The sequence below is a fragment of the Malaclemys terrapin genome, chromosome 1, assembly GCF_027887155.1.
Source record: "Malaclemys terrapin pileata isolate rMalTer1 chromosome 1, rMalTer1.hap1, whole genome shotgun sequence".
NCBI lineage: Eukaryota > Metazoa > Chordata > Testudines > Emydidae > Malaclemys > Malaclemys terrapin.
The window spans coordinates 146,224,627-146,241,771 of NC_071505.1; the positions used below are offsets into that span (position 1 = coordinate 146,224,627).

Here is a 17,145-nt window from a genome sequence, read left to right on the forward strand (position 1 = left end):
AGGATACTGCACAAGGACATCTAGTTTGGAAATATCACTCCCAGCAAGAGTGGTACAAGCCTCTTCAACAGACAAGGCTTCTCACCTGTCCCCTCTTCACAACAGCCAACCACAAATATTTCATAGGGGCTGTGTTTACAACCTAAAAAAAATCCAATCCTGAGCAGTGTGGATGTAACAATGGAAGCTACCTTGCAGCCCGTGTGCTGTGATACTTGTACTGAACTAACTCCCTCTCTCCAGCTTTAATTTTATTTACCTCAGTACGGTGTCCAACCAGTGTTTTGAAGCAGTGCTGCGTATCCAAGTCCCACCACTTCACAAAGGTGTCTTTACCACTGAAAAAAACAAATGACATCACCCAGACATTAGGCAAGGTCCCCAGAGTTCAGCCAAAACTGTGCGCTTTGAAGAGAGTAAGAAACACAAAAGGTAAAGCATGCTGCAAGATGTCAGAGGTCAGACTTATTTAGGCTAGGATCTCAGCAGATCTCCCAAGCGAAGCAGAGTCAGGATAAGAGATCAAGCAAAACACAGGCAATACAGAAATATGAGCTGGTGATTCATTAGGAGGCACCTCCTAGAGTCATCACTGAAACCCCAGCCTAGTGTAATGGAGAAACCATTCTGCTTTCTTTAAGGGCAAGGGTGTCAGGCCTGGTGCGCTGGCCAAATTTCAACACTGGGTCTCCCTAAATTCTCCCTGTATTTTCAGTTGATACAATATTCTTCATTGCCTGTCCTAATGAACCGTGCAATGATCTGTGTCAAATTCAATGCACCAGACAGAGCTGCATTTTAGCTTATCAGAGGTTTTAGGACTTTTCCATTTGCAAGGTGCTCAAAGAATCAAATACAGCTTGTTACTATCCCCTTTACATTCCCCAGATAATTAAATCTCCTTGAGGAGTCATGTTTCCTGGTTTACTTGAAGGAAACAGGGTGCAATAACAGGTTGTAATTAGGGCTGTCAAGTGATTAAAAAAATTAATCATGTGATTAATCGCGCTGTTAATAATAGAATTCCATTTATTTAAATATTTTCGGACATTTTCAATTATATTGATTTCAATTACAACACAGAATACAAAGTGTACAGTGCTCACTTCATTTTTTATTACAAATATTTGCACTGTAAAAAACAAAAAAAAATAGTACTTTTCAATTCACCTAATACAAGTACTGTAGTGCAATCTCTTATCATGAAAGTTGAACTTACAAATGTAGAATTAGGTACAAAAAAAACCTGCATTCAAAAATAAAACAATGTAAAATTTTAGAGCCTACAAGTCCAATCAGTCCTACTTCTTGTTCAGCCAGTTGCTCAGACAAACAAGTCTGTTTACATTTGCAGAAGATAATGCTGCCTGCTTCTTGTTTACGTCACCTGAAAGTGAGAACAAGCATTTGCATGGCACTGTTGTAGCTAATGTCACAAGATATTTACATGCCAGATGCACTAAAGATTCATATGTCCTTCTATGCTTCAACTACTATTCCAGGGGACATGTGTCCATGCTGATGATGGTTTCTGCTTGATAACCATCCAAAGCAGTGTAAACGGACCCATGTTCATTTTCATCAGCATGAGTCAGATGTCACCAGCAGAAGGTTGAATTTATTTTTTGGTGGTTTGGGTTCTGTAGTTTCCACGTGAGAGTGTTGCTCTTTTAAGACTTCTGAAAGCATGCTCCACACCTCATCCCTCTGATTCTGGACGGCACGTCAGATTCTTAAATCTTAGGTCAAGTGCTGTAGCTCTCTTTAGAAATTTCATATTGGTTTCTTCTTTGCATTTTGTCAAATCTGCAGCGAAAGTGTTCTTAAAATGAACATGTGCTGGGTCTCATCTGAGACGGCTATAACATGAAATATATGGCATAATGCTGGTAAAACAGAGCAGGAGACATACAATTCTCCCCCAAGGAGTTCAGTCACAAATTTAATTAACGCATTATTTTTTAAACAAGCATCATCAGCATGGAAGCATGTCCTCTGGAACAATGGCCGAAGCATGAAGAGGCATATGAATCTTTAGCACATCTGGCACATAAATATCTTGCGATGCCAGCTACAACAGTGTCATGCGAATGCCTGTTCTCACTTTCAGGTGACATTGTAATTAAGAAGTGGGCAGCAGTATCTCACATAAATGTAAACAAATGTATTTCTCTTAGCAATTGGCTGAACAAGGAGTAGGATGAGTGGACTTGTAAGCTCTAAAGTTTTACATTGTTTTATTTTTTAGTGCAGTTATGTAACAAAAAAAACCTACATTTGTAAGCTGCACTTTCATGATAAAGATATTGCACTACAGTACTTGTATGAGGAGAATTGAAAAATACTATTTCTTTTATCTTTTTTACAGTGCAAATATTTGTAATAAAAAATAAAGTGAGCACTGTATACTTTGTATTTTGCGTTGTAATTTCAGTTGGTATTCTATTGCTTAACAGTGCGATTAATCGCGATTAATTTTTGAGTTAATCGCATGAGTTAACTGCAATTACTCAAAAGCCCTAGTTGTAATAAAGTAAAAAGTTATTAGCAATTACTTTGTCTAATTCCATGCCCAATTTTGTTTCCACTAATATCAACGGGTTTTTTTTTGTCAAAACACCAGCACATTAAAAGTTCTCCCTTGGCATGGCTGCCTCAGGGCACCTCTACACTGCAAGCAGTGTGATTGTAGCATGGGTAGGTATACCTGTAAGTAACAGCTGTAATGATGACTTGGTAACTTAGGTGCCAGGAAGAGGCAGCAACACACGTACAAGCCTGACAAGAAGCCTGGGTACACAGTCAGCAACGTAGACATACCTTAAGCTCCACTGCACACTGAGCCAGCACGAGCAGGGGAGCTGATACATAAGCAAAGACATTGGGACCTTGCTTCTCCCTGCCCCCACATCTCCACTTTCTTCTCCCTCTCCCCCCACAGAGCTCCTCCAATACCAGAAAACACCAACATAGGGAGCCAAGAGGACTGGGGAAATGGCCATATATGAGGGGATGTGCACAGGCTGGATGGAGAAGAAGAGTGCTGTTAGAGACCAGCATTGTGCAGAGAGAGGATGCAGGGAGCCCACTCCCTTGTGTCCCAACGTGTCTGCACTTTAACGACACCCGCGTGTTCCTGCCTCAGTATGCAGTAGGGCCACGGATAGAGCGTTATGGGGAGCCGTTCAAGCCCTGACGCCCAAATGCAATCACAGAATCTTTCAGAGCAACGACAGGAGGAAAAATGTCAGACTCCAAGCACTAAATTTCTTAAAGGACTTGTTTTGAAATTAGTTTCAACACAAGCTATTGAATGAGTTAAGTGTACATGTAAATGGTTAAGAAAATGCTGTACTCAGTAAACGCTGAATGACCGGGTAAGAATATGCTGTAGTTTTCATAACAAAGAGGTCAAATCTCCGGTGGAAAAACAAAAATCAGCCTTAAATAAGGAGTCATAACTATGTTCAAGGCTGATATTCCTCTTTGTTATGAGGAATAGAGCATATCTGGCCCAAGCATCTCCATAGAAATATATAGCAACCCCTCCATCCTATTTATTTTAAAATTAAGAACTATCTTCATTTACCAATACTAAAGAAAGTAATATTAAGAAAATTGTGAAAATAAAGCCATTTTATAAACTACCAAACAAGTGCATATTTCCTCACAACACAGTTTTAACTCTAACACCAAATAAACAAGTATCAAAGGGGTAGCGGTACATCTGAAGAAGTGGGTTTTTTACCCATGAAAGCTTATGCCCAAGTAAATCTGTTAGTCTTTAAGCTGCCACCGGACTCCCCAAATAAACACTATTCTTTCATCAATAATCTGAAAAATAAAAGATACCAGCATAATTTTACCCTAAATTGATGTGATACACTTTTTCTATTGAACTGATACATAAATCTAGTAAATAAAACATTCTTAAAAGAATCAAAAAATTCTCCTGCCAAGCAACACAGTCATCTTTAAAGCTAGTGAATGTTAAGAGGGGTTAAAAGTCAGTTCAGGTACTACATGTGCCCATGTCTCCCTATCAATTTCCATGGTTCTATAATCACTTCCCTGTTTTTAAAAATTATTTTTCTGTCCTATTACTGTGTGAAAGATTCACAAGCAAAAGGGAATCCAATTGATTATACAGGGGAAAAAGCAAAAGTGACTTTACACAAAGTACTGTCAAATGCATTCTGTAAACATACTGCTAATCTCATGGTACACATACACTGCAGCTGGGAGCACCTGGGAGCACAAAGCCACCCAGACCCCCTGGGTACGTACTCAGGTGACTAGCCCAAGCCGCCAGCTCACTACATTGCTCTTTTTAGCATGCTAGCTCAAGTAGAGCTAGCACATCTGTCCAGCCACGATGGGACGCAGTATAGATGTATCCTCTGTTATAGTAATCTCAGGTACCATATTTAACAGTAGATTTAAAAACTATTCAGAGAATAATTATTTTTAAGTTGACAATGTCTCATTAGCTGATATTCCCCACTTAACGGAATTCTTTAAAAACATTTAGATATCAAGATAACAAATGTATTTTAAAAAGTCTCTGGCTCACAGTTAAGGTTAGTGTGTTATGATAAGGCTTTTTTAAAAAAGCTTATTAAGAATACGTTCATTCTGCGAAAAGAGCACCATTTATGAAATCTAACTTCATTTCTTTGTATTAAGTCCATAGGTTTTGACATGACGCGATAGACGAGTAAAGCCTTGAACCCTCAATTCAGCAAGCTCGGCAGACAGTGTACCTGGTAACCAGGAGGTTCTTCTCTCTCAAGAAGAGTGCCTGCGTGACAGCATCCTTGTGCCCCCTCAGCCGGTACAACCCACTCTCGTTGATGACATCCCACACAATGACGTCTGTGTCCTGAAAGGAAAGAGATATCACAAAGGATGGACATCAGCAGAATCTTCTGCCATGAGAACCAATACACTACATTAGACAGGCAGAGTCTGCTTTCCCCTAAATTTGAGTGTTAGTACGCACTGAAGGGCTCATAAAGCCAGGAGTTGTTCTCCCCGCACACACATATGCAGCTCTACAAGTGCACCTTAGTATTGGCCTGAAGCACCCCCTGCTGTTTCAGACCTAGCAAACCCCGTCTTCAATAGTTCTGCCTGGGTACTTCAGTCCCTGTCTGCAGCCCCCCTGCTATTCTAGTCCTGGGCTCCACACACAGCTCTGCCAGTGCCCCTTAGGCCTGCCCTGCAGCCCCCCTGCTATTCCAGTCCTTGGCTCTCTATGAACAGTTCTGCTGATGTACTTCATGCCCGGCCTGTAGTACCCCCACCATTCCAGCCCTATACTCCCCCATGCACAGGTCCGCTAATGCACTTTAGTCCTGATCTACAGCACCCCTTCCTATTGCAGTCTTCAGCCCTTCCATAAAGATCTGTGATGCAACTCAGCTGTGAATCTGACCCAGATCCTCTCACTAACACTCCTCCAGCTATTCCAGTGCACCATCCACCCCTTCCCAGCCAGGTCACTTGACTTGTAGACATAGCCACAGTTATCTCCACAGAGAAGCTAGTCCTCCCTGCTTATGAAAGAACTGAACTCCAGACTTGGCTTCTCCTACCAGCTCTCACCTTTGAGCCAGACACCAGTCTGCCTCCCAGCTGATCATACTGTAGAGTCATAACTGCAGCCTTATGTCCATTGAAAGTGACATTCCCTTCACCACTTAGGAGGCTGAAGACACGGATCGATCCATCCTCATATCCAACAGCCAAGTGCAACCCATCTGGGGATGGGCAGAGAGAAGTGACCTCCTGCTTGAGACCCTGAAGGATGAGAACCTGTAATTTTCAGAAGACAAGGTGTTTGTGACGTGTTAGAGCTAGATGCACCCACAGGGAACAGAAGGAAGAGAATCCTTTGTTTGTCTATCAGGCCTTCCATCTGAGGACCCCTAGTACTTTAGAAACTCATTCCTCACAATCTGCTACTGAAATGAAGGAGTACCATTATCCCAGTTTTAAAAAGGGGGAAACTGAGGCATGGAGGGGGGACCTGATGTCACCAGGCCAAACAGCAAATCAGGGTGCAACGAGGACTAGAACCCAGAAGTCTAAGAGCTAGAAAGTGATTCCTCTTGCTTGCTAGTAAAAGAGGCACCCCAAATTTCTTCACAGGACAATTCCTTTCCATTCTAGCTCCTCTGAGGCATACAACAGAAGTATTTTTTTCCACAGGGTGTACATGAGTTCAGAATTCCAAAAGACCCCTAAAGCACTGTGTTAGTGTAGCTCTGGGTCTAATATATCATTTGAAGCAGTACTCTTCATGTCCTTTTGTACTGCTCTGCATTGTCAACAGTGGAACTTCAAATCTCATACTCAACTCTAGGAGTAACAAGGAAGAATGGCTCAGTGAGACTGACACTTATATTCCTTTCCACCGGAATAAATCATTTAAGATCAAAGGAAAGAATCAGGATCAGTTAAGTTTTGCGTATGAAAGGTCCCCACATAGGGTACGTGTATCATGTACTTGTGTCAGAAGCAAACAAACTTAGGCTATGTCTACACTACCGCGGTAAGTCGGCCCATGCTACACTGCGTACCTTAGGTTGAGTTACTGCTGGGTCTACACCCCGGGACGGTTGACGGGAGAAAGTCTCCTGTCGACTTACCTTACTCTTCTTGTTGGGGGTAGAGTACAGGGGTCGACTGGAGAGTGATCTGCTGTTGATTTGGTAGGTCTTCACTAGACCACTAAATCGACCGCATAGTGTAGACATAGCAATAATCTAAAGGTTATGTCAGCAGGTAGCTTGCATAAAAGCAAGGAGACTGCAGATGCACTCATCTTATTTGAAATGCAGCCCATGGTCACTATAACTTCCAGACTCTGTCTTGATCTGAGTTGCCTGGCTACACTGCACACTGGAAACCTGGAATTTCCTCTCCACTGTAGTCTATGTCTGGCACTTCTTATGACCCCACCATCATAGCATCTCAATGCCAGTGAGTGTGCCCCCCAGCCAAGACTACAGAACTCTAAAGGAGCTGATGGCCACTGGCTGCACTTTGAGCACTTCTGGCATATTAGAAGCCACCATTTCTAAGTTTATTTGATCTCTTTGCATGGGGAGCTCCCAGCAAAGATAACTCATGCAGCTACACTTTTCTAGTCTCACTGCTGTACAACACAGCAGTGTCATCCCATTCTGGTTCACAGTGGGGGAAAACAGCTCATCACCTTCTCGCCTTTCCGGGTGTCCCAGATGAAGACATGCTCACAAGCTGGCACTGCCACATAGCGGCCCTTTTCGCCCCGCAGGGTCACATAGACGATGTTGCCTTTCTGGCTAGCAATCACTCCAAACAATGCACTAGCTGTGTAGCGCAGATATTGCTTGGTGAGACCCATGGTGCAATTTCCAGACCCAGGTGGGAGCTGACCTGGACATAAAGAGAAGACAGCAATTACTGAGAAGAATTTCATGTATAAAGTGAAATTAGGGCTGGATGATATCAAGTCCACTTTTCCTCTACAGAACTTTTTCTAGTATTATTTAAACTGGAGCGGACAAACATTAAAAGCGAGGGGGTTCTCAACACTTCCCTTGGGAGACTACCCCCCAGTGTGCCAGACTGCACTAAGTTTTTCCATTATTCAGTCTACATTTTTCTTTGCACAATTACTCCCATTACTCTTAATTATTGCCACTTTGGACCACCCTAAATTATACCTTCCACCCTACAAGTATTTACAGGGAATTACCATGCTCCTTCTTTGTCATCACGCCATTGCTACAGATATTTTGTTTTTAATCTTTCCATATTCACCTAACCTAGAATCGAACGCAATATTCTAGATGAGGCCTCACCTGAGCTCTCTCCTCCCTGATGCCTCTATACACACAGCCCCACACTACCTTCGCTTTTCCCCTCCGCCTTATTGCATTGCACAGTCACATGTACTTTGTGTTCCCTTTCCCCCTCCACCATCGCTACTGTCCTGATTTCTCCTTCCCAGTAAGTAGCGGTGGGCTTCGGATTACTTTTTCCTCCCAGAGGAATCAACAGCAGCCACTCGGACCCGCCGCGGTGCCAAAGCCGCGCCCCTAGGCTGAGGGGTCGCTCCTAAGCCGCTGCTATGGCGGGTCGCGGCAGGGCCCGGCGCCGGGGCAGCAAGGAGCAGGGGCGCCGGAACAATTTGCACAGTGGGGGGAGCTGAGCGCTATTGAACCAAACTGTAAACCCGGCACATGCCGGGAACCACTTCCAGCCCGGCGTGCGCAGCGCCCTAGTTCCAGCTCCGCTGGGACCGAGACCCGACAGCGCGCGCCGGGCAGGGGCCACCGACCCCGCTGGGGACGGGGCGGGCGGGGGAGGCGCTGCCGTGCCGCGCTCGCTGTAACACCCAATCCCCGCCACGCACCGGCCCCGCGCTCACCGCCCCCACGTGGCTTCGCGGGTCACTCGCGCGCGCACACCGCTTCTCGTTCCGCACAAGAAGAAGTGGCCGGGCTGGGGAAGCTGTACAGAGTCAGGCGGAAGTGACGTAGGAGCTCATCCTGGCTGTTCAGTGCGGGATTGGTCGGCTTTGATCCGGAAGGGGGTGGGTCAGGCTCAGTGCCCACTTCCGGGGTGATGTTACTGAGTCGACTCCTGCCACTGGGACCCTCTCGCCAGATGGGGGGAGCGGGGCTGGCCCGTGAGTGAGGGGTGGACCGCGGGAAGGGCGGGCGCGAGCGAGCGGTTGGGCACGGGGTGGCGCTGGGGGCTGTTGCTAAGGAGGAGCTCCCCGGGCGGGCGTTGCTAGGCAGGGTGGGGTCGCTGTGTATGTTCTGTGTTGAGGGGCCCGGGCGGGGCCGGTCGCCCCCTCCCCCCGCTGCAGCCGCGCGGCCTGTAACTGTCTCTCCGAGTCGGTTGGGTTGCGGGGCGCGTGTCCCGGCCGGCGCGCGGGGGGGGGCGGGGGTGTCTCTGTCTCTGTCGCTTTTGGCCGCTGAGAAAAACTTCGGACGTTTGTCTAGGAACTGCCACAGCTCCCGCGCTCTGCGCCCGGCGAGGCCCTGGGGGGCGGGATCCCGGCCGGGGGACTGGGCCTGGGGCCCTTGTCTGGGGCACAGCCCGTGTTCTCCGGTCCTGGGTCGCTGTTCCGTTGTGTAAGGCATCGCGTGTTGTTGTGTTCTATGCCCCCAGAGGCACAGGTGTGATGCTGCACAGACAGAAACACCGCTATGGGCTCTCAGGCCGGGAGACCTTATACATCACTGACTTCACTTGCAAGCCTCTCCTAAGAGAGAAATGACCATAGTATTCCTATTTATACCTCACGTGTCACCTTGCTTTGTATTGGTCACACTGTTATCACACCCATCACCCCAATGTTTATTGTTTTGCCAACTATATATTTTCAACTCTCAATCTTTTCTTTCAGATATGCCCCTCTTCCCAGTAAGTGTTTCTGTTGCCTTTTTTCTGCATCCCTTCTGGTTTTTACTAATCTTTCTGCTCGTGTGGAATGTACCACATGCTTCAGTAACACAACAAGTATGTATACTTGTGCAAAAAGAACAAACTTTGGATCTCAGTCAGAAACCGATACAAGTATCTGAGGGCTTCAGTGCATTTGAGATTTCATCCCAGGTGTGTCTTAATTCAATGGCAGACTGCTACGTAGTATAGTACTATTTATTTTCTCATGGGGTTTTGAACAGTTTTTTCTCACTGGTTCCTGTTTCAGTCTCTCAGTTTCAACATGCGAGTAGCTGCTGTGGTGCTAGTTGCTCTGGTGTTTTGGTTTGGCTTTGCTTTAAGATTTTTATTTTAGTGCACATGCTGTTAGAGAAGACAAGGTCAAAGAAGTGCACCGTGTACTTGGAGCCGAAGAAGGTGATGTTTTGGGGTGAGCCTTAGTTCCTGTGTTAGTTCATTCCACAGTCTGGAACTAGAAACTGTCTTCTACACAGTCAGCTTTACCCTTATTGTGTAGAGTTCCATTGTGTCTGAGGAGCAGAGTTATGAAATGTGGCCTTCATCCTATAGCTTTAAGTATGCTGGGCTCAGGTCTTTAAATACTTACTCCTGAGGGCATCCTGCACCAAAAATTAAAAATTCTGCTTACTATGTTTTAAAATCCTGCAAATTTTATTTGTCAAATAAATGTGGAGGCTCCAGCATGGCATTGGGGAGCACAGGCCACTGGCTGCACAGAGATGGGAGATCACTGTGTAGCTCCCCTCCCCACGGGACGCGGATTCAGTGGTGAAGCTGCACCCAACCCTGACACAGTGCAAGGACCAGGCCTGCCCCAGAAATACCCCAGGACCCTGCCTGTCCATGCCAGGTGCACCAGGTGTGGGCAGGCAGGCTCAGCAAGACAGAATCCAAGTGTGGAGGGGCTTGGTATGGGGGGATCCAGGTGTGGGTTGAGAGGGTTCTGTTTGGGGCATTGGGGGTGTGGGCAGCTCTGTGGGGGCTCTCGGTGCAGGGGGGATCTTGATGCACAGGGACTTGTTGAGGGGTTCTGGGTGTAACAGTAGTGGCACTTTGCAGGGTGGTCCTGGTGAAGATGATTGGGACTCAGCGGGGGGAGCGGCGGGGGGGTTCTGGGGGGTGTGAGCAATAGAGCTTGGCAGGGGTTTCTGGGTGTGGGAAGCTCAGTGAGTGGGACCAAATGCTGGAGGAGTGGGGGTCAGTGGGGTGGGGGTCCAGGTGCAGCTGGTTGGGGCTCAGTGGGGGGAGATCCAGGTGCCGGTGGCTTGTCAGAGTGGTCCAGATGTAGTGGGAGTGGGGCTCGTCGGGGGGGTGAGGCTCAGCGGGAGGGTTTGGTATGAGCGGGTCTGGATGCACAGGGGTTGGGCGGATGGGAGAGCAACTCCCTGTACAGTGATCCCTCCCTCTGCAGCTGAGAAGTGATGAGCGCAGGAAGCAGGGTGAGGAGGAGTTTGTAGAGCTTCCTGCAGCTGAAGGAGAAATGTTGGAGTGGGTCTGACATGGCCCTGGATGCCATGCAGGAGAAGAGGAAGTCCCATTCTCCCCAGCCCACCCGGGACTAGCATCTGAGTCCAGTACAGGGTAGGAGCCATCAGCCGGGTCTTCCCCGCCCCACAGTGATTTATCTGTCTGATGGCTGCCCTGGGCACCTGAAACATACTGCTTGGGGTGGGTCACATGACCACTCTTGTGGCTTCCCTTTGCTTCCCCATCAGAAAGTCATTTTTCTGCAGGGAAGCAAAGAAATCTGTAAGGAACATAAATTTTGCGCATGCACAATCGTGGAGAATTCCTCCCCGACTAATTTACTTGAAGGTAAGGAACAAGACCTTGATCTTCGTATTCTGCTTGTGTTTGCAGTAGTGCAGGTTCTTGAGGAGATGTGCTGTAGTTTTCTGTACTATTTGGAGTTAACTGAGGGGTTTGTGTCCAGGTATATTGCATTACTGTAGTCCAGACAGGAGTTGAAAAAGATGTGCATAATGGAGGCAAGATCATAATTTGCCAGGATGAGGCAGATTCGCTTACTCAGTCAGAGATGATAGAAAGCATCATTCGAAATTAGTGTCAGTGATGAATCCAGGAGCACTGCTAAACTGCAAGTCACGCTATCAATTTTTGTGGCTTTAAAGAATGTCCAGGCTGATTCAGAGCAGGACTGGGAAAATGCATCATCTTTTTGACTACATGGGAAATCAGAGGTTTTCAAAGTTGTTGCCAGTTCAGTTAATTTTTAACTTTGGGTTAATTTAAGAGTATCTTAAGTTCTAAACTTCCCAAGCCTTTGCAGGGGGCATGGGAGAAATAGATCTCAATTTGTATTAGTGACTGACAGTCCACTAGGCACTATTGATTTTTGCAAAATAGAGAGCAAGCAAATTTGACTGTTTTGTTTTTAAAGTGTTTAAATGTTACTAAAGCACTAAGGGCCTGATCCTAAGAGGAGCTTTATTTGCAGTGGAGGATGCAGGATTGGATATGTTAAGTATTAAGGTAGTCAGAAAAGGAAAGTCTGTCCTGTTATGTATACATAAGTGTGTAATTTTGTACCTTTTTTACTTAAAACACTGAATCGTTTTTCTTCAAATTTGAATTTTCTTTCTTAGGCTGAACTACAAATCTGCAAAATGTGGAGTTTATAGATTCAGCATTTTATAAGAGTGAAGTTCACAAACCAATTGGAACATTTTATAGTGAGGAAAATGAGGGTTTTTTTTCACCATTGGATAATTCAAAAACAGATTAATTATCTTAATTCAGACTTTCCAAAACAATTCACCTTTGTACTGAGACCAAGCACAAACATTTTGAGATCAAAAAATGAAACCATACAGAGGATAGGTTGGGAACGAAATAGCCTGTGAATCTTAACTACATTGCTACCTGCAAATGCTTTAATTGTTCTTCAGCTTTCCATTATGAAAAGTGTAACTCTTCCAGAATTTTTCTCAGTGAAAATCCAGGTCTGTGACCCTATTTTTTTCTCCTCTGAAGCACCAGAAAGACTCCAGTGAGATTTGGAGTGCTGAAGAGATAGTGGAAAGAAGACTTGCTGTTTCCATTCCATGGATCCCTTGGGTGCTCCTTCCCAATTTGTGGATATTGATTCTCTGCCAGCCTGGAATGACTACTGTGAGGCAGACCAACTGGACTCCCACAAAACTCAAGTTGAAAAACCCCAGCTTGAAGCTAGATCACCTTTTCCATACAGGAAAGACATCAATGCAAAAATAATATTGTGGTAAGTTCAAAATCGCTCTGACTCCTTAGATGCCACAGTACTGAATGCAGTGATGACAGAGTGCCTAACAAAATGGTCATCACCACAAAATAAAGCTCTTCACATGGTGTGGATTTTTTTCTCCTTTTTGCCTCACTTTCTTCTCTGCATTCCTATCATAGAATAATGGGGTATCTTTTCCTGTACTGTCCTTAGTGTCTGTTGTTGTTTTTTCTTCTCTATCTCTCTGCCTCCACATGCTTTCTTTATGTTGTATTCTGTCTCCGTATTCTTCTTCCAAAATTTGTCTATCTCAACATTGTCTCTGTGCTAACTTACCTCATCTATGTCGTCTCCTCTCCCTCGCCAGCCCACTCACGCTTATCAACACATAATTTCCAGAGGACTACACCTATCAGCAGAAGACGAGTATGAAAAGTGGGGGAACCCTCAGGACCAGGAGTAAAGTGAAGAGCCAACCCCTTTCCCCAGCTGCTAAGAAGTGGGGTTGGGATTTCTTGGCTTTGCTCGGGTCTCTCGTTCATGTGAACCTCCAGATTGCAGGTGTCTGGTAAATTTGAAGATCAGCCCTTTCTCCAACCCCTTCTGGTTGCTGCACAGAAGAAGGATCGTTCTCTCTGGCTTTATCCCTTCCTGTTCTCCCCAGATCCTCCTAGCTGTTGCAAGCAGGGGTGGGTAGGAGCACTGCTGCTCTATCCTTCTCCCTCTAAGCCTCAGTTTCTTCCTTCAGTTCCTGTCTCTGATTCTACTTACAGCTTTCCCTTGAAGCATCAGAGTGCAAGTGACCAGATTCTTGTCAGTTTCACAGTTACCCAGAGGTTTTTTTAACAGTCGCAATGAAAACTCATCAGACTCTGCTCATCTTTCACTCTGCTGTAACTTTTCAGTGTTCTGAGCAGCAGCAGCAGATAATCTTCACGCAGTCAACTTAAGTGTATCTAAGAGACAGCACTGTATTAGGCCTGGTCTACTCTTGGGGGGGGTCTATCTAAGATACACAACTTCAGCTACGAGAATAGCGTAGCTGAAGTCGACGTATCTTAGATTGAATTAAAATTACTTACTTTACGTCCTCGCAGCGCTGGATCAACGGCCACGGCTCCCCCATCGACTTTGCTTCCGCCTCTCGCACTGCTGGAGTTCAGCAGTTGACGGGAGAGTGATCGGGGATCAATTTATCACGTCTACACTGCACGCGATAAATCAATCCCCGATTGATTTATGGGGGGGAGGGATAGGTCAGTGGTTTGAGCATTGGCCTGCTAAACCCAGGGTTGTGAGTTCAATCCTTGAGGGGGCCACTTAGGGATCTGGGGCAAAATCAGTACTTGGTCCTGCTAGTGAAGACAGGGGGCTGGACTCGATGACCTTTCAAGGTCCCTTCCAGTTCTAAGAGATGGGATATCTCCATTAATTTAATTTGATAGATCAATCGCTACCCGCCGATCCGGTGGGTAGTGTACATGTACCCTTAGTAATAGCCTGTTCATGATTAGAAGGCTTTCTTTAAAATCAGAGCTCTACAGTTTCAAAAGAGGCTCCTCTGCTCTGAGGAGCCAAGGCTGGCCCACTGGATCAGATGCAGCATTTGACAGGCTCCAGAAACAGGGGTGGTAATATACTGGCATTAGGGAGACTAGAGACAGACCCACTGGGCCTCCCAAATCTCACAAATATTCCCCCTTACCCACCTCAAACATAATTGTTCCCTCCATATTCCAATTTGCCATCAGGAAAGTCAGGAATGATTCCTTGCTCCCTTATCATACCACCCATAAGATTCTCATTGCTATATTAAAAATCCAGGAAATTCCATAAGCAAAATATTAAGTAAAATTAGGTGCGTGTAATATCTCCTCTATGTATCCTCAAAAGCAAGAAAATCCCAAGTTACGGGACACTCTAAACTTTACCCCAATGCCTACACTGCACATGTCCAGTGACAGACTCCACATCATTGCAAGGAACTTACTTCTACTTCCACATGATGATCAAACATGCTACACACAACACATTTAATCTCTCTCTGTTTAACATGGAACTTCTTTACAGCTCGCTGCTTAAATGAACACTGTTGTTTATTGGGGAAGCATGAATTTGCAATTAAGGTTGTACTGTGAGGGAGAATTATGGGTTGCGTGTAGTCTGTTTCCATAATAGTTGGAGGTAGAGTGAAGTTCATTGTGAAGATTCTGAGTCTGTGGATATGTGGTGCGTAGGCATTAGAGTATGGTTAAGAAATTACCTGGAAACTTGACTTTTCATTGTTTTTTAAGATTTCATTGTGAGGATGCTTTGTTTTACCAGCCTTCTATGCTTCTGTTTATGGAACATATCTCACAAGGAGGGTGAGAGAGAGGAGTATAGTGTATCATGAAGCAAGGCAATAATAACCCCTTAGCAGTCAAGAAGAACTTCTGTGGTGCCAAACTCATGTACCTAACCTGCACTCAATGGCTTTGTTTCCTCAGGAAAGGAAATGTAGCATTACTGAACTGCACAGCCATAGTAAACACCAGCAATGAATCTCTCACAGATAAGAATCCGGTATCTGAGAGCATCTTCATGCATGCTGGTCCCGACCTGAGGGATGAACTCCAGAAACTCAAAGGTAAGGAGAATCCTGCTCTATAGCGATGCAGCTGCCACCATGTAGCACGTAGCAGAAGTATCTGGGTTTGAAGTGCAAGGAAGGTGCAGAAAAGACACGTACCTTTATTTCCTTTACCTGGTTTTAATGTGAAATGTAGTCTGGCCAAAACTTCCCCCTATAGTAGACCATTTCCCCCATTTGTAATTCAGAATACTGGCCCTAGAAGCTTCTGGCAACCGTTCAAGTTGCTGAGCTCTTACTTTCAGACTATGACACAGTTGTCCCCTTTGTTATCTGAAGCTGCTTGAAGTTTGAAGTTATCTAAAAGAACAGTTATAAAAGTTCTTGCTGCAGAGACTGAACTTGTATGAATACTAATTTTGCTGTACTGCCCTTTTTAAGGAGATGCTTGGGGAGTCTTGTAGTTCACCCCAACAAAAATCCAAATTCAACAAGAATTCATGTTGAGTAGGTTCTGTACGTGCTGCTAGCCTGCAGCCATGCAACCTAATCTTTTAGGAACCAATGTCTAGTAACGGATAAATTGTTGCTGCCCTGCATGACAAAATAGAGCCTCAGAGTGACCTCTTAATCAATTCTTTCATTTTTCCCTGTACTAAATCAAAAATAGTTCCACAAGCCTAGGGAGGTTGTGGAATCTCCATCTCTGGAGATATTTAAGAGTAGGTAAGATAAATGTCTATCAGGGATGGTCTAGACAGTATTTGGCCCTGCCATGAGGGCAGGGGACTAGACTCGGTGACCTCTCGAGGTCCCTTCCAGTCCTAGAATCTGTGAAAGCCAGTTTAATAATACTGAAAGAAGAACCCTATTGGAAGGCTGGCAATTTTGTTTTTCTAGAGAGAAATACTCTTTGAATTATGGACTTGTCTTTATCTGGATACTTCTGTATCACCTATCTAGTATTTGAGCACCTTGCACACGCTAACCAAGTTATCCTCATACAGCCCTCCTGTTTCTCAGTTGAGTAACTGAGACAGAGTTTAAGCAACTTCCCTATAGTCCTGCAGGAAGTTATGGCAGAGCTGAGAATTGAATACAGATCTCCTGAACCCAGTACAGTGCCTTAACCACAAGATCGTCTTGATCCTTCTGTAGGCAGTGAGTCCAGGTCTTTGCCCTGTAGTAGAAAAGTGGTGGTTATGTCAGTTTTCCAAGACACACAAGAAGAGGCATAATATTCCTAATCCAGACTATGCCATCCATTTAAATTAAGGTGGGATTAGTTTCTTCTGTTTATATAGTCACCTCATTTTCCTGATTTAACTTTTCATCTGAGTAACTCAGAATCAAAGGGAAGGGAAAGTAAATCTGCAAATGACAGAGGTAGGATAGTGTGCACAATAAGGAATGTCCTTTGTAGTCAGGCATAGTTGAAGTCTGGTGATATTGGAGGGTGACCTAGATCCCTGGAACCGCAAGTTTGAATCCCAGCAGGTTGTACCTCTTCGTCCTTTGAAGGTAAATGTGAGATACTTGCTTCTTCCTCTGGAGTAGGATGGAGAGAGGTCTCTCTGCTCTGCTGGACACTCTTTGTAAGAATTGGGGTTAGCCTCTGGCCTCTCTGCAATTTCCTCTTCCCATACTGGTTGGTGTGCTGTCTGCCATCCTCAACCCCTGAAGGATCAATATTTAATTGGAATCCATAGTCTCCCAATATATCTGTAACACATCCTTCAGACCAGTGGTGCTAGATTGCTGCTGGTTTCCAGGAGAGAACTGCAGCGTCGATGAAAAGAAACTGACACAGCTGTTAGACTTTAAAGAAAACCCTGCTGGAGTATTGAGAGGAGAGGAAGGCTGTGCCACAAATAGTGGCATT

At 45.2% G+C, this 17,145-nt stretch overlaps 2 protein-coding genes across 8 annotated transcripts in view; one reads left to right on the forward strand and one right to left on the reverse strand.

Moving 5' to 3' along the window:
* WDR3 (WD repeat domain 3) overlaps nt 1-8,520 on the reverse strand; it is a 35,224-nt gene extending 26,704 nt beyond the window's left edge. For 2 of the 5 annotated variants that reach the window (XM_054042596.1, XM_054042562.1), the window contains exons 1-5: nt 8,423-8,520; nt 7,223-7,425; nt 5,608-5,817; nt 4,764-4,882; nt 260-338 (exon numbers count right to left, since the gene is read on the reverse strand). In XM_054042596.1, coding sequence (XP_053898571.1) covers nt 260-338; nt 4,764-4,882; nt 5,608-5,817; nt 7,223-7,393 — 579 coding nt within the window. In that variant the 5' untranslated portion in view covers nt 7,394-7,425; nt 8,423-8,520. The other 3 variants (XM_054042572.1, XM_054042581.1, XM_054042591.1) reach the window with 3 other exon arrangements.
* Nucleotides 8,521-8,593: 73 nt separating this feature from the next.
* The window catches only part of GDAP2 (ganglioside induced differentiation associated protein 2), a 44,248-nt gene continuing 35,696 nt past the window's right edge, over nt 8,594-17,145 (forward strand). The window contains exons 1-3 of one of the 3 annotated variants that reach the window (XM_054042608.1): nt 8,594-8,683; nt 12,463-12,709; nt 15,181-15,320. In XM_054042608.1, the coding sequence (XP_053898583.1) occupies nt 12,534-12,709; nt 15,181-15,320 (316 nt within the window). In that variant the 5' untranslated portion in view covers nt 8,594-8,683; nt 12,463-12,533. Of the gene's footprint in view, nt 8,684-9,447; nt 9,619-12,462; nt 12,710-15,180; nt 15,321-17,145 lie in introns of those variants that run through there. The other 2 variants (XM_054042618.1, XM_054042626.1) reach the window with 2 other exon arrangements.